Source organism: Semicossyphus pulcher, unplaced genomic scaffold, assembly GCF_022749685.1.
Source record: "Semicossyphus pulcher isolate SPU_LCO1_2020_fin unplaced genomic scaffold, fSemPul1.0.p SCAF_9, whole genome shotgun sequence".
NCBI lineage: Eukaryota > Metazoa > Chordata > Actinopteri > Labriformes > Labridae > Semicossyphus > Semicossyphus pulcher.
This window is the reverse complement of record NW_027211770.1, coordinates 27,501,215-27,525,554: the sequence shown is the minus strand read 5'-3', so window position 1 is coordinate 27,525,554 and position 24,340 is coordinate 27,501,215. Positions and strand designations below refer to the sequence as shown.

At 38.1% G+C, this 24,340-nt stretch overlaps 2 protein-coding genes across 2 annotated transcripts in view; both read right to left on the bottom strand.

The window, feature by feature from the left end:
• LOC138583942 (inactive phospholipase C-like protein 2) overlaps window positions 1-13,045 on the bottom strand; it is a 38,054-nt gene extending 25,009 nt beyond the window's left edge. The window contains exon 1 of the mRNA XM_069656015.1: window positions 12,628-13,045. Within this exon, the coding sequence (XP_069512116.1) occupies window positions 12,628-12,879 (252 nt within the window). The 5' untranslated portion in view covers window positions 12,880-13,045. The remainder of the gene's footprint in view (window positions 1-12,627) is intronic.
• A 4,267-nt stretch (window positions 13,046-17,312) lies between these two features.
• On the bottom strand, window positions 17,313-23,046 carry LOC138584732 (cysteine-rich venom protein DIS2). Its single transcript, XM_069657036.1, has 7 exons — window positions 22,983-23,046; window positions 20,900-21,000; window positions 19,700-19,790; window positions 19,237-19,379; window positions 17,748-17,836; window positions 17,557-17,639; window positions 17,313-17,452 (listed from the first exon to the last, which is right to left on the bottom strand). The coding sequence occupies exons 1-7, from the start codon at window positions 23,044-23,046 to the stop codon at window positions 17,313-17,315; spliced, it is 711 nt and encodes a 236-aa protein (XP_069513137.1).
• Window positions 23,047-24,340: the final 1,294 nt, after the last annotated feature.

Sequence of the window (24,340 nt, the reverse complement as noted above, 5' to 3'; positions counted from 1 at the left end):
TGTAAAGTAGAACAAGTAAGTCACAAGGACACACTCTTGGTGACAGTAAGGAAGAGGAAATAAAAGACAATTTCACAAAACATGTTGTGCTCGTAACAAAAATGAAGGTCACGTCTGTTTTGTAAACTTTTAGAAATAATGATGGCACTCCCTGTAACCATGGTAACACCACTAGAACAACCTTTGAAACTATTGCAAAACACAAAATGATGAAGCTTTCGAGGCCAAGAACATGACTAGAACATCCGTTCTGACATCTTTAACTGTGTAAGTGTACGGTAAATGCACCTTTACACCCATTTGTTGGGCTATTTTTATCATAAATTCTAAGTAACCTCTCTAGATTAGTTGTAATGCTAATATGCATATATGATATAGTCAAAACTCATAAAAATCCTAGATATTTTAATCGTACCAAAAAAACAATAGGACTTTAAAAATAATAGACCGTAAACCGTACAAATACATATTTGTAATAAACATTCAATGTCAGAAAGTCCCTCCAATATTCCAGTAAGTGAAGAGCTTGTTGTTAAACTTGATGTTAAATTTAGACTTTTGGTTCTCCAGCTGCTCTACAGTCAAAATCCCACAAGAGTTTATATCTGGTTACGGCCCAGCTGTGTCTCGTCTGTACCATATGACACGAGTTGCTGGTCAAGTGAAGTGTGAAGAGGTTGACTCCCCTCAGAGTAAACTTTTAAAGCTCTACCGTTTCCTCAAGAGATATAAGTGAGAGTTGCATGTCTATTTCTGGAACATTGTGGTTTTGACTAACACTTCTCACTCACAAGAGTTAAACGTGAGCTAACAAAAAAGGCACTACAGATTATTTTGGTCTGTTAGGTGGTTTTCTATTCTTTTATTCTTACTTTTACTATTTACAAAAATGATGTCAGACCACATATTTGCCTTTAGTCACTAGATTGACTTGCCTCTTATGAACACAGAGTCTATCGCATGACACTTGTGGGTGGATATGCACAGGTGTCTAGAAAGTGCAACAAAATTAGCATCGCAAAGAGATAACTTAATATTCGCAATACATTATGTTTTGGTTAATTATGTGTCATATTTGGTCCAGAGAAGTCCCATTTTTTAGCATGGCTAATTTTCTTTAAGCTAAAAATCCTTCACCAAATATACTGAAGGCAAAAGTGTTTCTTTGAAATTTAAATTTAAATTGATCTTTTCCATGGCAGTATTACTTATACAGTTCACCACAGACAAATTGCCTTAGGTGCGCCAAGTTAATTGCTCACTACAGTTTCCCTCCAAACTATTCTCTGTGGAACGGTTCCAGCACTTACATCATCAGCTCTTAGTGTTTTGGCTCTAGGCTTTCGGAGGGAGCCTCAAATATTGATTGAGCCGTTAACCAGAGTTACAATAAATTAATTTGTTAATTCAGTAATGTTAAGAAGTAACTTTAAACAGTGTTGATGCTTTATTAAGTTGCAGGCTTTGCAGCCATACCTAAAGAAGCATACTTAACACCATCTGACACAAAAGACTTTCATTGTATTGTGAGTGCAGGCTTGAACTTAATAGTGTTCCATAAACACACCCAGAAACAAATTGGCAGTTTCTTCTCTTTACAATAGTGTAAAGTTGTTTTCAACTTCTTCAAATAGTGGATAGGAAAGAGAGACAAAGACAACTTATACTGTAGTAACAGTTCCATTAGTGCATGAAAGGATGATGGTTCATTACCAATAATGTGCTGATGAATATACACTTTGAAAATCATCAACGATTTCTTGCCTGCAGATATCAGTAATGAAAAGAAAAGTAATGGATTCTCTTCTACAACTGTGTCCCAATTGTTTATTATCCATATTTAATCAAGACCATGTAACCCTCGACAACTGTTTCCCTAACATTTATAGAGCTAGTGGGAATAAAACATTTAATGGGACCTTGAGAGAAATGTCTGCTAGCAAGCCGCGCGCAATCGAGTTTGGAATCATTACCAGTACTGTTTCTCATTTCAGAGCCTGAACATCGTTTCACAATCAGTGTGAGGGCTTTAACATCAGTAGCAAATGCAAAAAAACAACTTCATTTTAAAACACGGATGTTTGGCCTATCATATACCATACCTAGGAATTGCCTACACTATTAGGTCTAATATATTAGATAATCTTCAACACCATCTTGGGGTTGTTGGCCTCTCTCCCACACTGTGAATACAAAGCCATGTGATATTGGAGATGGCAACAGAGGAGGAATGTGTACTTTTGCACCAAATTGCTGCTGCCATAATAAGACCTATGCCTCTCCTTTCCTCAGGTAAAGACATTACATCACAACAGGTGAAGATAATGATTTAACAGTATACAGTAATTTCTCTTTTGCCATTTAAAGGAATCATCACAACATTCTTATGTCTGTGATAACATGGTTTATCTGAATGTTATTTTCTCTGTGGAATCTTGTGTACTTAATACAAATATTTCTCTAAAAATGTTGTTATGGAAACGTCTGCCAGATTGCTGAATTCCACTTCCTTCTTATTGATTGGAAGAAGGAACAATAACATAGAGAGTCAACAGGCATTTGATTGCAAGTCAGTTTTACAGTTGACCTTGAAAGTGTTCAGCCTGGTTTCAGACCTTCCTTGCCCCCCTTCTGGGTATAACCACCACAAACAAACCTCAAACTTTGAAAAGAAAATGCTTAAGTTTGTGAGCGTGGAACTGTTGTGGTGACAATAACTAGTGTCTGGGTGAATGTCACATTTTCCTAACACAAAATCAAGGCCTTCTTACTTGCTGTACTCCCACCTGTGGCCTATTAGCTACCAAATAAGCTGTTATGCAAAGAAAACCTGAGATAGCAACTGCTAAACAGTAAGCATAATGCTAGACAAGAGACGTATGCGACCTTTTGCACAGCGTTTTCACCTTACATGATAATTTGCATTTAATAACAGCCTGTGTCTCAAAGTAAGGAACCACACATACCACTACATCTTACATATCAGACCTGCAGAGCACTTACACTGTGCGCTGTTGAACCATGTAAGCACCCTCAAACAGTCAGAAACACAATCTCCGTCAAATTCAGCCTCAATAAACATAGCTCGGAGATGTTAACTCGTTTATTGAAAGGGAGTGCAATGTAGCAGCAGTGAGGCACCACTGAATTGTTCAATCAGGTCAGACTTCAAAGCTTCTTCCCATTATTCAAGTCAGGTCAACACTGCAATAGCTGGAAATAATCTTATTCGCAGTCTGATCAGAGCTCAATCAGAGAACGATCAAGCAAAACTGTCATGTCACAGTTCAGACTAACTGAAGAGAGAGAGAGTGAACGGCATCAGCTCAGCTCAGCATCTGATAAAGCCTCCATGATGAGACAGATTCAGAACACTGGCAGGCTTCAAACGCTCAGCCTGCACTGTGAGTACAATGAACATACGAGCTGCCAATTTCGTAAGAGTTTCCACAGCCAACGTTGTTATTATTGCAAAACAGCTCAGCTGATTCATCCTAGGAGCCTCTTAATGTTGAATAATAATGTAAGACAATGCCGGGGCACTTGGAATTACAACTAACTGGTCAATTTGATTTCAATCATATTGTAAGAGACTGTGTCCTCAATAAATACAGCTATAACAAGAGTTTATTAAACCTCACAAATTATCAACAATGTGTTAATCATCATTATACGGCCACCTGTAAAAATGAAAGTTCCCACAATATAACTGACATGTAAACAGAAGAAAACCTCGGCAGTTCAGTTTGCGATTTCATCAAACAAAGCTTTCCAGATTGTAAAGTCAACAAGACAAGTTTCTCAAATTACAATTAAAGAAAACAGGCTAAGTAAACAGTTTTAGAGATGATATAAACAGTTACATTTTCTCATGGTTGACAATGACATGGATAATCTTACTTAATATTCAAACTTTTAGTATAAGCAGGAAATTGTTACCGAAGAGTGTAAGGGGTGAGGAGTTGGTCTATAGTTGAAAGTACAAGGCACGTTTAGGCTATTTCAAATTTTTAAAGGGACATTAGGAAAACACTAAAATTGCAAGACAATAAAAACAAAAGGGAAAGTAAGCTAAAAATAGATTAAAATAAGTTATGTATCTAATTACCTTGAATGCTGCACTTAAAAATAATGTTCTTAGCTCTGATTTAAATGAACTAACCGTTTTAGCAGCCCCCATGTATTCAGGAAGCTTTCTCCACAAGTGAAATAAAGTCTGCATCACCTTGCTTAGATTTGGTCCTGGTATAACTTAACTTTTCTAGGTGACCTGTGGGGTCTGGACACATCATAATGTACAAGTAAAGAAGATTTGTAGGCCCAGATCATTTTGTAGTTTATAGACAAATAATAGGATTTTAAAATCTATCCCCTGACACAGAAGCCAATGCAGTGATTTGAGGACTGGCGTAATGTGCTCCGCTTTCTTCGGGCTGCTCATTTTCAATTACTTGATTAAATATTTTGTCAATAGAACAGAAACTGTGATAAATCTTTTCATTGCAGTTCTGATCTATATCAGTTACAATGAAAGTAAACTAGCCTCTATCAACATACTTATGGTCTCCATTATGTTAATTATGCATCAGTACTCCAGAAGAGTTTAACTGCAAAAAGCATCCGTCGTGACTGTCACAGGCAAATACTGGGTTTCCATGATCCACTCTCAGAAAATATTTAAGTTAATTTCCTGTGAGGAGTATTTTTAATAAACATACATTTAGGAAGTGACACTTAACAGAGGGGCTTATTAAATAAACTGTATTTTACCGACATCGCATAGTTACAGCCTTCATTCTGAGGATTCTATAGATGATTGAGCAGAAACGTAATTATAGGTAATTAAACTCCATGTTAAAATATGCATTCTTATTTCTGTGCTTCATTGCGTATTGCACTAAAATATTAATCCATGTCGTCGGAAGGGCATAGAACCACCACTCCCATTACTGTGGCAGAACTGTAATCACTGCCAAGTCATTCGATCTACCCTTGAACAACAGGGCGAGGCAGCCAGCACTTGTGTAAATCAGTGACACCTGAGCTGATGAATGCATGCCTTGAGCACAAGAAGGCACAATGAGTGAATGTGAGACAGGAGCAGGACCCGGCGTCAAGGATGGCTGTCAAAAGACCTGTAATTAATTACCCGATCAACTGCCAGTGGCATCGGTTTGGGCAAGTGGATTACACTAAATCATGCAATCTGCACTGCTCAGAGACGTGCTCAGCAAATGACTCTAAGAAGAAAGACACGAGAGGCACGGAAATCTGTGGTTGGCAGATTTAGTCAAATGATGGTAGAGAAGTATGTCGCAGCGCTTTGGTGGCAGTTTCTAATGTGGCCATATGAATAATTTATTTGACAATGGTTGGTGCTATCTAACAGCATTTGCATGTTTCCAAAAGTAACTTAATGCTACCCACTACGGAAAAAACAATGAGCGGTTGACTTTTTAGTATTGTTCCCCCCCCCCCCTAGGGGAATTAGCTTAACATGGAAGCTCAGCGTGAATGTTACACAGTTGGGTTTCTTGCTCAAAGCCACTTCAACAGTCAATTCAGGAGAGATTCTGTTTCACACCAAACTCCCCCGATTCATTTTCCTCGCTTTAATTCTCTATGTAACAACAGAAAATAGGACAAGCAATGACTACATTTACCCATTTAACTGTCACTCACGTGGACAAATGTATCATAGCTTATATAACAGCAATTATTTCACATAATTAATCAGGCGGCAGAATGGAAACATCAGTGTTTTGGAGTGATTTATGAACATGGTGATAACTAATGACTGCATTATCATTAACATTACAAAGTGCTTGTTATGCAGAATTCATATGAAAGCATCCTTTCATAACATTTCCTCACTACAACAGTTTAGCTCAAGAGATAGCACAGCCAAAACACTTGAATATCAATATGTATTTTCTACTATTTTACAGTGTTTAAAAGACATCTACAACATAGCGCTGACTTTCAACTGCCAAGTCCTAAAGCTTAAATAAACTTGATCTGAATTCATTACTGTCAAACGGAAAACTAGGTAAGCACAATGTAGCTCAGTGTGAAGATGTACAGTGGAAACTTTCTGACAAAGAGATGAAAGACTCCTCTGCACATAATGAAAAGGTTGAAAAGGAACAGCAGGAATGGTAGGGAGGGAATGAAAGGGAGGTTCAAGATATTTCTAAGACTTCACAGCAAAGCTCCCAGCACAACACACACCTACAAAAACATATATATGTTGTTTAATTTCAAGCGGTCTTCTATCCTCACTCCTAGTACAGGATTTCACCTCTACAACGCATTTAAGAGGTTAATTCAAAAGGAAATTTACCCCTAACAAGAGTCCTATTTCTAAAAAAGAACAGCTGGAACCAGTGTGCTTTCTGATCCGTCTCCTTGCTTCTAGTGTAGCTCATCAAATTAGATATGAGAAATAATTTACATTTTTAATTAAAATCACACCTTAGCTGATATGCACTGATCTGAGTAATACATGGTGAATTTCAACTGAGCCTGACTGACTGATATGATAATATATGAAGATTTCCGTGTGAAAAACTATCATGGACTCGCAGCCCTGCTGCTTCACCATAACTAATACCATATTGTTTTCCCTTTAGCAGGTTGATACACTTTGTGTTTGTTTTCTTCTCTGACCAAAACTGTGAAATAAGTGTTTTTTTACAAAGCGACACAAAAGAGAAGATGTGAGGTGAGGCGTGAGGTGGGAACAAAAGTGTGGCCACAGGCTCATTATTTCTCCTGACACTGGCCACCCACATGCAACATGGTTATAATTTACTTGTGAAGACAGAGTTTAAGTCAGACCAGTAAACACCATAGCCATTAGTCAAGTTATGCACAAGTGCCTTTGTATCGCATAGTCAGTATTTAACCTAAACATACACTGCTCTGTCTTTCATGCGGCAGTGTGACAACCTCATTTCAAGGGCATGTAAGGTTATTATTCAAATAACAAAAACTTATGTGTGCATACATCTGGCAAGGTTGCATTTACCTTTATATTTGTTATTTCGATATCAAACAATAGTGATGTACAGCCATGGAGAAAATAATATTTTCATTCAAAAAGTCCAGTAGTTCATGAGAAAATGTCAAAAAATATACCTCGAAACCTTGGATACACACCAAACACGAATCAATTCAGGCTCTGGTCTATTGTTGTATTTTCAAGGGGTTTTTTGTATTTCACAGACAAATAACATCCATAATATTATAGGGCTGGAAACATCTTCTAAATGGAGGTTATTACTTTATTCATTCCGTGTGAAATGAAGGTCAGTTTAAAATTGTACAACCAAGCATCTATCTTTTGATTCACACTGTTACAGTTGGAAATGGCTGTTATAGGTTCGTGGTTTCATCTTTCATAGAGAGGATGTGGTCATGATTTTCTGAGCACTCCTGCAGCATAATACTATTTACTATTGTGACCCATATTCCAATCATGTTCCACAAAGACTTACTTTGCCAAAGAAAAAGAACATCTAAGTTTCATAGGGGGGACAGGGAGGGTGTATTTGGCGTTGTCTAAAAAAAACGACAGTGTTAAATATACTGAGCTTACACACTGAAGCTTCTCTGGGTGTACTGGTACTTGAACACTTGCCATCATTGGAAGTGAGTGGGAAGGTGAGTGTAGATTTTGGATAGAGTATCACTCCAAGTTCTGAATTTAGGAAACATTAAATTGAAAGTATTTTTTTTGTCAGCTGTGGACTGCAAGCTTTCCTTTTTTCAGACAGTGCAAATGCATTTTTAGATAACAGGTCTCAATATGCCAGTTTAGATATCAGCGTTCCCTCTCACCACACAAGCGTGCATGTACACACGCCCACACCACTAAATATGTTCCAACAGAAACCTTTATAGGAGGGTATTGTTAAGCACTCTGTATTACAGCTGTTACTATGAGAATATGGTCGGTGTTGTCCCGACCACATCCTCCCATCACTTCAGAGAAGCAGTTTAACAAGAACTCGGGGCTCTGACTGACAGTGTGAAACAGGCTGCCTTGTTAACACTCGTCCAACCCTGCACAACCGCCGTATCAGTGCAATATTCGATCGGTCATAGCTGTCAAAAACAAAAACAAATGCCTTAGAGAAAATATTGGCTCGCAGACGAGGTCACAGCTTGCTGCATGCTTGATTTGCTTCAAATAAGAAAATTGAGGGTTGCCTTTTGGACAACCATCAAATCAGAAATTATGATTTCATATTTTCACTTTCGCCACATTCATTTACTTTACTTTCATCTTAAAAGTCATTACTAATGTGCACTGTGTCCACATTATTAAGCTGGCCTATGTAATATGGCAGTGTTGTAACAGGAAAATGTTGTAATTTTAGATTTATAGTTTGGTTTTATGGTTTATGAGCAGGAGGGCTGCACGATCAATCGGAATAAAATCGCGATCTTGATTCATACTTCTACGCAATCTAATTTCCAAATGAAAACGATCCCGCCACATTTTCATTCTGGACATCAGCTGCATCAAAACAAGAACTCCCCCTTTCTCCCTCAACAAATGACAACGCGGCGTTATACCAGGTGATGCAGAGCAGCAGTAACTGGCCAAAACAAACCTATGTGAGAGAATGACAGTGTGAGTAAAGTTGAGTGAGGAAACCTTACATTGCCTTACTGATAAGACCGATAAGATATGGCTCCGCACTTTCTTGTTTTTGACGTGCTTGGAGTACTTTTATCGGTCTGATTCCCGTCCTGGCAGAAGCGAATCAGGGCTCCATTGTTTACACCAGGGATCATCTGATTCCACTCCTACATAGCGGCGTTACCGGCAAGTGACCTGAAATCCCCAAGGAGCTAAGAAGGAAATACCAGGGCTGCAGAGCCGGTAGGAGGCGATGGCTAAGGAACTGTAGGCTCCATGAACTGTCCGTTTGTGTAACCACAGCGTTAACCAGCATCGGAACAAGATGCAGCTGTTAATGGGAATACACTCACTTATAAACCACACCGCTTAACGGAGCCTCGATCATACCGCCGAAATTATCTATGACGTCAGCAGCTCCGTTACACAAGGTGGCTTATAAGTGAGAGCATTCCAGTTAACAGCGTCACCTCGTCCCAGGGCTGGTTAACGCAACAGCTACACAGTTCATGGAGCGGACATGCTGTTTAATGTTAGCGCCTGCAGCACAACAGGAAACAGGAGACATGATTTTCTGTTTCATAAAATGACTGTCACTGGGCTGATCACTCTGATTACACGTACATTTGATCATCATCAGCCATGGTTGATGACATACCATATTAATTACATAACTGAAGCCCACAGGTCTATTAGTATTTGTTGTATAAAGAACGTGTCGCTCCAACTGTACTCCCTACTTTGTCATGCAGGCGTCAGAGTCTGAACCAAGAGTGATAAAAGTAGGAGGGGGGTTTGTTTTATTATCAGCAAATAGACTTAAAAGTCCAAAATAATAAAAAGTATGATTGTTAAATGTTTATATGTATGTTTATATGTATATAACAAAAATATATCGTAATGTATGTTGTTTCCAATATCGTGCAGCCCTAATTCTGTTCTATTCTATTGCTTTCATGTATACTTCCAGATTCATGAAGCATTTGCACTTAAGCACTTAGAACAGAAGCATTCCCATTCTGTTGTCCAAAATTGATGTGCCGGCCCTATATCATGCACCTTTATATTTTTGCCTGCCTTTCTTTTTGTATCAGGTGAGTGCAATAAACATTTGTATAGAAAAAATAAAAAATTGTGAGAGAATCGTGATCTCAATTCTAAGCAAGAAAATTGTGATTCTCATTTTATCCAGACTTGTGCAGCCCTAATGAGCAGTATTAGTTTTGGATTGTACAGTGGATATTTTTTTCTATCATGATGAACAACTTCCACTTCCTACATAAACCCAAACCTTAGTAACTGTTCATGTTCTTCCAATGCTAATGTAGCATGACATGAATTTTGGCTTCAACTTAACGGAAGTCAACATTTCTGCTGTGACTCACTGGATGTTTATCCATCTGTGTGCTCAGTTGCTAAGCAAACAGCACAAAATCATTTCAAACTGACCTGTTGTGCATTTTACTTATTTCTAATGCCTTGTGTCATGAAGGCTTTCATTGTGCATCCTGATATGGCACTTAATTGAATTTAGGTCATTGAGCATTTCAGAATGATATCTTGTCTGCATGGATACCCTGGCACTGGACCACCATGTAGAAACCTCTGGTCCAGTTCACTAAATTGGACAGGAACATGTTATATAAACAAGCCTTATTCGGTGCTTCTTGACTTGAATCCAAAATGTCTTCAAAAAGATTAAAAAGTTGACATTTCTCTTCTTCAAATAAGCTTTCACATATTTCCTCAGAGTCAATAACTCACAGGAGTGGGCGTCCCACTGAAATAAATTGCTCTCTAATGGCTTGGGAAGTTAGACAGTTTCTTGTGTAGTGAGAGATTACTTGGAACTCTACAAGGCAGAAATGTCAATATAACCCCATCAATCTCTAGGCAGAGGACATGTCAAAGTTCAACTACAACAATGTGCCAAGAATTTGTTGCCTGTTTAACCCGCTGGCAAAAAGGTGAGCTTAACCCCATCCAGTGCAAGCAAATGTACCCGAAGGACATCTCACATGAAGCATCAAATCACAGACCTTATAATGGGATTGATTGTGCACATAGTAATAAAAGATTACGCCACCAAATGCACTCAAAACATCAGACACTGCCATTTGAAAATTGCTACTCATCACATTCCTTACACTAGCTCATGCATTTTAAATCTAGCTGGCCCTGGAGGGAATGAAACTCTGACTACTAATTTACTGACCTCTAAAACTCAAATGTAAACATCATCAAAAAAGGCTATGCTCTGCAGAGGTAGAGTTCTGTTAATGAGAAGAATAATATGATAATATAAAGAATAATAAATCTGTTGTTCAGTACAGCCAAGTAACTCCCCTTTACCATGTTCTATCTTGTTCCTTCAGGCTGACATTATGACAGATACAGCAGCAGCAGCAGCAGCAAGACTTGCATTACAGAGTTGCTGACATTAGCTACAGACAAAGTCTCAGAGGGTTTCAACATACAGTAAACTGAAGCAACGTGAGGAAGTGTCATCATCTTTGATAACCCTTAAGCAATACTCCCAACATCCCTATCCAAGAGACGAGTCACCAGAAATGCAGAGCTTTAGACTGAAGTACAATGAGTCTAAGATCAAATAGTAAGGAAGTATTTATTTGTTAAACGTTGTTTGTTTTGTACATATTCCCTGAAATGTGTGGTTAACCCCCCTCGAGAGGATGTAGACATGAGTGTCTTCCTCAGGGACTTTCTGATAACTATGTTTCTTTTCCTGCAGTACAAGATATTAATATTGTGTTTCCGACTACTAAGTTCGTAACATTTAGGGTTTACATGAACCATTTCTTCATGGCCACCAAATATTACTTGTAGGTGGCCCGCTGTGGCCACAAAGGCTAGCGGTATGGTTATCTCCAGACCACAAGCACTTGCCAACTCATTATTATCGATCCACAAACATCCCAACTTCTTTTTCGTGGTCTCCTGGGTCAGACCTTTTGAATCTGACAACACAATTGCTTCTGATGGATACAGAGTGTGAAGAGTTTACAATTATGTCTAATAGCAGGCTCTCAGACAAGCATAAGAGAAATGCTGATGCTCTGGTTCATGAACTGCTACAGCAACAAAGAGCTTGGGCAGGTGTAGCAGGTCAGCATCATATTTTAAGTATTTGGGTTGCTTTTGGCCTTTTCTATATTGTTTTTACATACAGTTACATTTGGCCCCAAAAAATTAACTACCAGTGCTTGAAAATACAAGCTTCTATCCCTGAAGGTATATATATCATTCTATATAGCTAAGTGTGTTCATCACTTCAACAATGGTATCATTCGTCTGTGGATATGTGAGCTTAACAAACAAATAATATTAGATCTGCATTCTATTTTATTACCATTTGTCACTCTTACAATCATTTTCACCATCTGCTGCATGACTGAACAGTCTCAACTGTATCTACTATTCACTTTATAGAAACTCAATCTCATTCCCACTGAGGTGCAATATCTTATTTGATGATACTCCCTGTCTTTGCTGCTTGCAACTAAAACATTTTCAATTTTACCTCAGTACACTTTATACATGTGTCATCTTTATTTGGTTATTTTTTATCATATGTTAAATCCCCCCCCCACCCCCGGAAAAAATGACGATTATCTTATCTTGTCCACACACATCTACACATATAGCTAGATTAATGACATTCCAGATCAAATAAGGAGAAGCTTTGCAGTCCAAATTCTTTCTAAAATATTCAGACAAAGTACAGGATGTGCCTCTGATGATCCCCTTACAGGCCTGTGTTATTAAAACCACCTATTTTACTGGAATGAGACCCCATCATAGAGGTGAGATTAATGAAAAGCAGGGTACAAAAAAGAATAATGAAATTAGAGCTGTGGGTTTGCAGTGCAACTTCCAACAACCTATGTACAGTGTGGATGTGCAGGCTAGCTCAACACAATGAAACGCACAACAGAGACTTTAACTTCAGTGTTTACCTTGATAATGCTGCTCCTGCGTGGAATTTCTGATTTGCCATCCAATCCAGCAGAGGTGTTTGCTGTCTCCACCCCGGCTTGGCTGCCAGGTGCGACAAGGGATCCTGTACCGACCATATTATCTGATATCCCACAGTCTCCATTCAGCACGGACACTTCGCAATGCGTCTTCCCAGCTGCTTCGTCGCTGGGCACGGCCGTATCCTCAAGATTCAATGGAGGCAGGCTTCCGTCCTCCCCAAACTCCGCCATAGGCACTTGGAGCACACACACTCTCACACACAAGCTGCTGGGTAGCAAAGCCTTATGTATCAGCTTTACTCCAATTTCCTGCCTGGCCTATTGCCTCGTTGTAACACGCAATTCTGTCATATCATCTATCGGTGCACATATCTGTGAGGTTCCTACAGGCAGAGGGGCTTGCTCCGTGCATTGTGCTCTGTGAAGAGAAACGATTAGCATAATTAGGTATTATGACATTAGTAACAGCAGTAACGTTTACAGCAGCGTGTATGAAGCGTTGCACAGCCATACAAAGAAGGTATGAATCCGAAGCGTGAAGTACTGACGTTTCGTTTACACAGAGAGCGGATGTTAACTTACAATCAGTGACGGCTATCACCGTGAATGCTGCATGATAAAACGCAAGCAACCTATGTGCTTCATTTTACATACGGGCTTTGTTGCATTTTTCCTGAATAGTGCATTTGCACCGTTTTCATCTCACAGACCACCCCACTATGATGCATTTTACCGTAGAAAGAACCTCTTCAGCTTAGCAGTGCTCCGCAACGTTAAGTTAAATAACATGATAAAAAGCACATTAAGTTATCATTTTAATAAACGTGTCCACAAAACTCTTGATTAGCCTAATCAGTCGAGCTATAGCTTTTGGTACTTGCCTTTTGAGCCGCTGCCTTGTCTCCCCATGAGAAGGACGGTCTTCCTTTTAAGTTGTGGCTGCAACTGAGCAGCCAGACTGCCGCTCGGTGTCTGTGCTGCTGAGCTGAGCAGAGCAGAGCTAGCTAGCTAACGTTAGCTTCTTCTCACTCGATAGCTTGCTGGGTGAAAGTAGTTTTCACAGCCAACTCAAAGTCCATTCAGTACAACTCCTGTTGTTACCCTGGGTAGCAAACAAAGGAAGAAAAAACATCCAGTCAATGTCGACAGTCACAAGTTCTTCCGTTTGAGATTAAATAATAACGTAAACTGAGATTTGCCGTTAGGTGTCTCGCGCAGAAGCACCTCTTGATTAACCGTCACTCAGAGAAGTCGTTTCTAGGGAACAAAGTTGTGTATGTCTCGTCAACGCGCGGCTGGCAGAACAGGCTGTGTTGTCAATCAACCTAATTATTTTTTCAACTGACAAAAAAAGCTCCCTTTCACTTTTTTTTTGCAGAACATCTGCATACACCTGCATATCAATTCACAATATAGTACTGCGATTACCTTTCAAAATACTGGGATGGGGCTTGATGTTTACAATTGGATTTTAATAGGCAAGGCAAGTTTATTTATAAAGCACCATTCATACATAGAGCAATTCAAAGTGCTTTACACAGTTAAAAACGGAGCATTAAAAACATTAAAAGAAAATGAAAGCAAAATATATTAAAATATAAGTTTAGGTCCGGTCAGAACACTACAACAGTATATGCTTTAAAGGTATTCCTTCCCATCTTATCCCTCGTACACTAACTTATTCTCTTCTTATTAAATAACCTTGTTATCCGTTATTTATGAGTCCTCTTGACTCTTTGCTAAGTAGTTATGATACATCTATCAATGACCCAGTGTTTTCCATAACCTTGGTTTTATTTATTTTCAATAGCACATCACAAATGCATATTTCTTTTTACAAACCATTTTGGTCTCTCAGTAACTGTCATCTGTATTTTTGTTGCAGTTTAATTAGGTCTTTCAATGTGTATTTTATTATTATAGCTGCAAGTATGAGCTAGGGCTGGACAATATGGCCAAAATCCTATAGGATTTTTCATATCTCGATAACGATATATATCACGTATATATATATAGCATGTGTGTGTGATTTCTGTCCTTTTCTGCACATTAATGTCCATGTTAATAAACAGCGCCTCCCAATATGGTTCACCCCAGGTTCACTCCCACGTGCAAGGATTTGTATCACGATAGAGAAGATATATTGTCATATTGCCCAGCCCCAGTATAAGCATACGGAGCGATGTTGCATTACTTACTGTAGCAGTTAGTTGGTGGTGCCCTAGGTGGGCCCTTATATAACATTAAGTCAGCAAATATATTATATTAAATCAAAGAATGCATAGGGCACAAAACACAAAAGTTAAACAAAAAACACTAACAAAACATCAGACAAGTAACCAAGCACATACACAACAGCACATAATTCAACAAGACAATAGGCTACATACAATAGCCTACAACTAAATTCAACAAGAAAATACACACAAACAACATAAAATCATCAAGAAAATACAAACATTTAATTAAATAGATATAAAACAAACCTGAAGTCAACACAGCCCTTAAAACAACCTGACTACTTGTTCTGCCTGGTTGTTCCTCGAACAAACCATCGTCTTTTCTGTGTTTTTAATGTGGTTGGTTGCTGCTGGTGTCAGCATTACTCAGATCATCTCCTGTGGGCAGAGATAATCTCCCAGAAAAGCTCACATGACATTTGTTTTTTTTCTGTTTAGAGTCACATTGTGTGTCAGGTCTTCCTCTTTATGAGGATAGTGACAATGGACAGATTCCAAAAGTGAGGTAATATCCTTTTCTGAATAATAGCCTCTTGTACTGTTGCATGAGGTTTCGGGTGAAAATAAACCTGCACAGTAACCTATGTGACCAAACAGGATCATCACAAACCATCAATTCATGGAGAGCTTGAAAAATGAGTCACACTTTGTACAAGTAGTTCATACACCTTACATGTAGTTCATTTATTCTAATACTATAGCTTCCTGCATTGGATATACAGAGAGAGTGAGTGATGATGCATGACATTGTTCTACATGATTAAATGCGTTTTACTCATAGGCCACTGCTTCAGATGAAGGCAGATAACTTAATAGTATGGGAAACCAAAGGAGGTTTTTTTGAGTTGTATAACAGAGCCATCTGCTGGTGTACAGGGGTTAATGATTTTTTTTTGTTCAGGACTTATTTTCTGTTTTTCCTTCAGACTTCTTCTGAATATACATTGCTTCTACAAGTTTGCTATTTCAGCCACACTTTAACATCAAGGGCTGGGGTTTCTGTGAACCCATAAAACCAGCGATGTCTTCAAAGAGTGAATATTTTCCTGTATTGACTTTTGGAAGCCTGCATCAAAAGACAAATGTATGCAAAGATATATCATTGTTTGGATCTTGTCTTGCAACCCCTTAGATCATGCAATCCTTTTTGGTTGGTCCTGACACCTGGACAACTTATCCAGGGTCTATATTTTGTGACACAAATAATAGGCTAATAGGTGATATTCATAGAAAAACAAAACACATTTAAGGCTTGACAGACATTAGTTGAGTGTGATGAAGACACCAATGCTGTTATGATATTTTCCGTTCTTACTTAATGCATCTTCAATGTATCAGAAAGTTCTTTTCTCCTTTTAGCTCTGTTTTGGTCTCAACCAACACACGGGGTAAATCTTGTTGCTACAGGTTTAAACATTGAAAATGAATGCAAATATATCCTGATATATGAGATCAGCATTTCTTTATGTCAAACATCTAAACACGCTTAATGTTCTGTTCTTTACTTTATCCTACAGACAGGTGCAATAATGACACATAATACTGATTTAGTCATTAATGTAGGAGATGCAGCCGAATTGTTAAATTTGAGGATTAACATTATAACAGGTAAGTCGCTGACTAACTATGAATATATAAAATTGTATTTACTTGATCAGTAATGAAATAAGTTATGACTTATATATAATTAAGTAAGATTTACTTAATATTTTCATGAATGTTAAGTTTAAGGGTTAGAAGGTTTTACTTACTTTTGTCCTTTAATATTACATCAAACTCCAACAATACATACTAATATTAATTTAGTTGGCTTTATTATTTAGTTTAAGTACAAATACATCAGATAAGTAACTAAAATATATGTAGAAAACAAAGTATGTTTAAGTTTGCTTTACTTGTTAAACTGTGAATGTTATGTCTCACAGCCAAGTAGATTTAACTTAATATGCAGTAAGTAAAAGTTACTAATAAAAACCTCACACAGGTAGATCACAAAAAGCTCCTGTGCACTCAAGTGACACTTTTTTTTTCAGTTCAAATGAAAGGGATGCTTTTATAAGATCAAATCATAATGGACATTTGGAACTTAAAACTGGACATAAAACTAAAACATTTAGAAATTTGAGCCTTTTATCAGCCATAACAAAATTACAACATGCAACACTTGCTTTTTAATGTTGTCTTTATTGATTATGTGTTGGATTAACAATCTTTGATTTGTAGTATCTTGTGCTGGATTAATAGTAATACAGTATTTCTGCTATTCCTCATGCTGAGTGGGAGATGTGTCCCTGAATATATCACATCCTGCTACACCAGGATTATTATTCAAAAATCCAGTGGAGTGTCCCAGTATAGGTCTAATCAAAAGCTAAGCAGATTTTTCTTACACATTTGTATTGTTTGTGTCTTAAGCACTGAAATTTAATATATGGGAATGATTTCTTGATTTATGCATTTGCATGAAGCAGGACACCAAGCGTACACCAGCTCATTGTCACATCCAGTCGTTGCTTTCAGTGTTGGACAGTTGCTGTAATTGTCAGTGTAGGGACAGGGGTTGGCTAAAAGTAAAAGTAGACAAAAAATTAGAAGTATTATATACATTATATTTGCATTATATTTCTAACAATCTCAGTGTGTATTTGACATAATATCCGTTACTTACTGCAGAGTTTGTCCACACAGTTATTGGGGCAGGAAGCACACGGTTCTCCTGCCTTATAAGGGCGCCATCCTTTGAAGTTTCCTCTGTTAAACAAATTAGAAGTATTTACCACGACTCGACCCAACCTCTGAATAAAGATATGGACACTGAATTTTGTTTAGGTATGTGTATACTTCATGGGAATCACATACGCTCGGTAATACTGGCAGGCGTAGAGGTAGATGCTGTTGGGGCACACTGCAACCCCACAGCCAACTCTGTAGGAGCTGTTCCACACCACCTGACAGCAACACACACGTTCAGTGTTTTAGTGTTGTTATTATTTGGATACATAATCATGCAAATCGCTTGTTCAAACATTATCATGACTCATTCATGATTTAGATCAGTTTTTTTTTATATCTCCTATAATAAAATGGTTTTAAAAGGCCCTTTTTTTGCTTAAAGACACAAATACATACTTTTTAAAAACACAATAATGACAGTTTATGGCGGTACAGTATCAGTTTTTAAAGGAAAAGAATCCTTTGGTGAAAGCAGGATTGGAAACACTTGTTTTGTACAGAAAATACACCATAATTTGGAGGAAAAAAAGTATTTTTTTAAAAGCAATTATCCCCAGAAACCCTCTCTCTCACCTGTCATGAAAAACATATCTTACAGCTACGTAAAGCACATTTTTACAAACCATTGGTAAATTCTAAAGTGGTTATTGGTTCCTAATTTATTGGACTGTAATATTGTATTTTTTGGCTAAAACAAAGATTAAACATTCTCAGTGATTTGGAGCTGTATTTCTGGTTACCTGATAGATGTAAGTTCAATATTCATCCTCGTTTTAGCTCAGTTTTTTGTCTCCACCTTCTGAGAGAAATGTCTCTTCAGCTGCTTAAAGCAATATTTGTGAGATCGGTAGGAGTGAAACACAAAAAGCTAATAGAGGCTAAAACTCTCTCAAGAGTAGTGTTGGGAATTACGGCTCTTTGAAGGGAGCCGGATCTTATGGCTCCGTTCCTTTGCAAACGTCACAACACTACGAGGCAGAGAGTGGTCAGACTCTCATGTTCTCCCACGTCAACACACACGCATATTTAAAATTCTGCGCTTTTAAAATGTAAAAGTAAACAGCAGAATAATGTAGAAACAATTAATCAACGTCATTGATGTGCCAATAATTTATGATACTACTCGACATGACGACAGAGGTGTCACCAAAAAAACAACAAACTTGGCGGAGGGTTACAATGTTGCTCACTGTCGGCACTATGTTCTGGTGACATGATTCCGCTGCACGTGACCGAGCATAGCGGAGCTGCAGTTGAAGAAAGCTGCCTGTGGTAATTCGGCATAAAGGGGAGTGGATCTCGGGTGGGCAGTGAAATTTGGCCACAACTATAAAAAGTTCAAAAGAATCGGATTGTTCATGAACGTCACAACACTACTCAAGAGCTGTAGGAAACTGTGGAGTCATAATTCTCTGCAGGTTTAACAACCTTTTTCCAGAGAAGAAGTCATTTTATCCATTATCTATATAAAAGTCGTAGCCACTGTAATTAAAAAACTAACCATCCAACAACAAAGCAGCAGCAATACTGTATGTCCTAATTATTGCTCCCATTGCAAGATTCTTTGTTTTCCTTAGAATAATTGCAATTATTATTGTCGACAAATTATTGTTACCTGTGTGTAGTGACCGATGGTTTCGTTGTTTCTGGAGCCATTGGGATACACGTAGTGTGCCAGCTCATTGTGCCAGGCTTCGATGACCTCCGTCCATGTTTGGGGGAAGTTTGAGGCGTACATATTCTCGCCTAGCTGATATCCTGCTCGACGGAGGGAAGCGCACGACAGCTCTGATTAATGTGTGTCTGCAAATACACAGTTTTATTTTCATGTCCCAGTAGATTAAGTTATCTAGATAAAGCAGGGTTTATTAAGAGGCCTATGGATGATAATCTCTGTAATGATAACATATCCCACTCTGTGTAATTCGTTATAAAAAGAATGGAGATAAGAAACATGCTCTCTGTGGCCATCAATCACCAGGTCAGAGAGTTCACAGGAAACCCTAACATTGAATTTATCTCTGAGTAAAAGGTTATGGGAAGCAAAAAAGTTTAAGGGGGATGAAACAAGTGGCTACCATTCAGCATCCGGGTGTTGGGTTCTCCATGATCCTGAATACAGTTATCAACCCAGGCCTGAGAGCTGGCTGCTAGGTCCTCATCGTAGCTCTGTAACAGAAAATAGATAAAGTTAGATGTTTCATTTCAAACACCCCCCCCCAGAAAAAAGATCCATTCTCTCTCCTGAAGATACTGGTTTTAAAAGCAGGAGCATTTTTTATTTGACAGAATCTTTGATCTGCAGTTGTCAAAATAAAATGTTCAACTGTAGCTCTTAAACACATGTCAAGGTTGTGATGCATGAGGTCTTCCCCTTTGAGACCAAAACTGAATTCCAATCCAAACAGTTTGTTTTTACTTTCAAGCAAGAACCTTCCACCTCCAGACATCTGACTCTTTTGGAGTGGAAATGAATCATCTTCATTCCTTTGCTGAAACTGTCTCCCTACATTGAATAGATTAGACGATGCTGATTTGACAGGATGAAATGACTCTTCTCAACTTTTAAACATAAACACATTGTACATGCAGGGTTATATCATCTTTAACAGACCAAAATAACAGTTGAAATGTCTTTTTATACTGCATAACATTTATAATCATTTCTAAATATGGCTTTGACCTAATTTAACTCTCAGAGGAAGTTTCCTGCATCAGAACTATCAAGACTGACTCAGCTCTTACAGGGTCAGTTTGCCGTTTTTCAACCTCAGTCCTGTCATGCTATTATGGGGAGCTAATGCCATTATGGTAGGAAAAAAAATGTAATTTGGCTCTGTGCCTTTGGAGGATGCTATCCACTTCTCCAGTAGGCCCTGGAAAACCTCCGCCAGACTACGTAAAAACAGGCCGGGGAGCTTGCTAACGGCCGCCTCCGATGTCATGTCTCGCTCAAAATCGACAGGTTTGAAACTTAGACTGCAGACCTGAAGATTTTTTAGACAATCCACCGTTATATTCTTGTCTTATTTCAGATTCAGATTATTGCTTCTATCAATTACAGAGAACATCAGCTTTGACTGACAGTGGCTTTTTCCAGGGGCGAGTTGCTCCTTTAATCATCAAACTAAACAACCATTATAAGATGATATTTGGCCGCGTGCAGAAGACCTCACCCACTTCATTGTTTTTTCATTCCAAAGGAAAAGAAATACTGAGGATTATTAGCAAATATTATATAAGCTTCTTTTATTGTGGGAGAAGAAAGCAGGACTGACCATCATCAGCATGTCTGAAGCAGTCGGCTGGACCTCTCGCCTGTAGGTATTGTGCATGTCAACAATCTCGTCCTGAACAGCTTTGTGTTGTGTGCAAATATCTGCGCGCGCACACACATTCACACACACACACACACACACACACACATGCACACGCACACGCACACACACACACACACACACACATAAAACCAGTGGGTAAACAACAGATTAAAGACATAATAAGGAGTGATATTTACTTTGGCAGCCTAATATCCCCGATATGACTCACAAACGCATCCTGGTTTAATTACCCTGAGATGGCTTCACATAACAAAAGAACACACACACAGAAGGATTGTGCCAAATCCCTTAATCTTATTGAGAGACTTATTGGTGTGGTCTCATAAATGATGCTGGATGATAAATTACCTCTGTGAAGTCAAACAAGTCAACCTGCTGAAGTGAACTTTGTGCTTACCTTGCTGCACCGAGGAGGCCAGAGGAGTACGTTTGAAATGAGAGGAGAAAAGTTGTCATCAGTAAATCAGCAGAATAAAAACTGTCACGCATTATATCATAGGTCAAGGTCAAGGTCAAATGTATTTATAGAGCTTTCAAACAAACAAAGTGCTTTGCATCAAAACAAACTTGAAATGAAGAACAAATGAAAAGAGCAATTAAAAGATTATTACATGACATGAATATTTGAAATACAAGGACAAATACAAAGAGAGCACACCCATACGTATGTATCCGTACAGACATACACACAAATACGCCAAACACACACACACACACACACACACACAACTTGAAGCTTTTGTTCAACAAGGTAAAATGCAACTCATGTTTGTAATCAACAGCTAGGGAAGGCGAGGGAGTAAAAGGGAGGCATTTTTTAAAGCCGTCGAGAGATTCTGCTGCTCTTACATGTGATGGGAGGCTATTCCAAAAGTCTTGGTGCAGCTGCAGAGAAGGCCCTGTCCCTGAAAAGTTTTCTTCCTGATCGTGACATGGCAAATAGCCCTTGATCAGATGATTTGAGGGGCCTAGCTGTACTGTATATGAGTTCTGTAATATAGCTCGGAGCACGGACATGAAGGGCTTTAGATACAAACAAAAGAATCTTGTACAGGATTCGGAGTGGGGAGCCCGTACAGGGATGCTAGTTTGGGTGTAAAGTGTTTCCTTTTCTGGCCGCGGCATTCTGAACAAGTTGTAACCGGTGAATGGAGGCCTCGTTGACACCAAAATATAGAGAGTTGCAGTAGTCGAGTCTGATAATATAAACACACCCCGCGCACTGAAACATTTACTTATCTTAACTCACATTTAACTTTAAGCTTAATGCATTAGCAGTACATTAGGAGTCTGAAGCAAAAGCTAATAGTAGAACAAGATTATTTTACAACGCCTCATGGGTTGTTGCTTCAGCACAAACTGTTGGCTAGTTTAAAGCAGGGCTAGGTAATATAGTAATCATAAAACTATAACTTTAAATATAAACGTCTTTACAACTACTTTTACAAAGTGCTCCACAAACACTGAACAATAAACTCAATAAACAAGAAATAACAGTAAAAATAACAATTAAGTTTTATTTACACTATATTTTTCTATATTTTTATATTTATATGTATATTTGTATTATACTTTTATTCATTATTTATTATTTATTATTGTGAGAATGCATGTGAGTGAGTGTGTTGAGCACTTTTCAGGAGTAGCACTCGAAATTCCGTTTTTAACGATGCAATGACAATAAAGGCATTCTGATTCTGATTCTGCTAATACATTATATTATGAATATTAAATACAGGTGTTGTCTAAATGAGCACTTTGTTGAGTGTCAAACAATAAATCAATTCCAGGTGACGATTTTATCTCAGTGTAATGTATCGTCAGTCTAGTGTGTATTTGAAAAGTACTTTTTCATACAATGATGTACAAAGTTCACCTGGTTATTGCACTTAAAACTTAATTAAAGTACCCAATACAATAAGACGTTGTCTAAAATGTACAACAAGCTCACAGAATAAGAATAATCCAATACAGTACAGAGTAACATCCTTCAATACTCAAAACGTGTTTACTCTTGTACTCACCAGATCACAGGCAGAGTGCACTTGATGGAGTGTCAAGAGGCAAATCAGGAGCGCAAACATTTTCCTGTTTACAGTGAGGATTAAAACAAAGTGGAATCACTGAAACTCACAAAGACAAATTCATGTAATATTTTGAAACATCATTCCAGTTTTAAAAGTAGAATAATTGCGTATTTTAATCGTGGGTTCTGCTTGAAATCAAGGGTCAATGAAAAAAAGTTAAAAAAAAAAAAAAATTTAATTGATGGCTTCATATTTCCACTTAAAATAAATCTATTAGTATTAGTAAATATATGTAAAAAAAAAAAAAACACGTTTAAATTATGTCGTAAAACCTCTGAGACTGGAGAGACATACCTGCTTGTGGGTCCTCACCATGTGGAGGTGAGCTGACACTATCCTCTCGCTCCTTTTATACACACAGCTCAGGTCATTCCTAACACATTCCCCTCCTGCTGCTAATGATACAGCAGCCCTCACAGCGCTACACAACGATACCGGACAAAAACAAGTGTATCCAGCAGCACTGAGGAGGCTTTTCCTTTAAAATAGGGCATCTGACAGAGTAAACAGGGACTGGCTCAGCCCTGGGCTGCAGTGACTACCTGATGTATTGGCTCAGGTTTACAGAGGTTAGAATGGCAAGGCGTTTGAGGTCAAGGTAAATAAAAGAAATGGACCTGCGGTGGATTAAAAGATACAGCTGTATTGTGCTGTATGTAAATGGATTAAAATACTACAGATCATTTAGGATGAAGACACACCCATTGCTTGCTTTGGCTCCAAACGCAGCATGTCATGTGATTCTGACCAACACGTAGCAGCCGGAGAGCGAACTATACATTTCTTTGTCTGATTTTAGTTTCCATGTGTGACTCTTACCTGTTTGCTTAACACATAAAAATGCAGAATTATTGTCTTTCAAATAGCAGCACAAACTCAATCATGAAATGTGAGAAAATATATGTATAATGCTTAGTCATCAAATAATTTAATGTTATTATATAGTACTTATTGGATTATTCAAAGATAAGTCTTAAAAAAAAAGTCCAAAATTAAGTGATTATTTTTTCTCTGTATGACCAGATTTAAAGTTATGGTTTAATGATGAAAAACATTATTTCTTATTAAAATTATTATAAGTAATATTAATTAAAATAAAATTTGCTGGATCTTGGGTGGAAAAAAAGTGACTTGACTTGCCTTAACTAACGACTTGACTTGACATAACCTGTGACTTGACTTGACTTGACATAACCTGTGACTTGACTTGCCCAAGAAAAAATAATCGAGACTTGGACCAAATGACTTGAGACTTACTTGGGACTTGAGCAAAGATGACTTCGTCCCAACT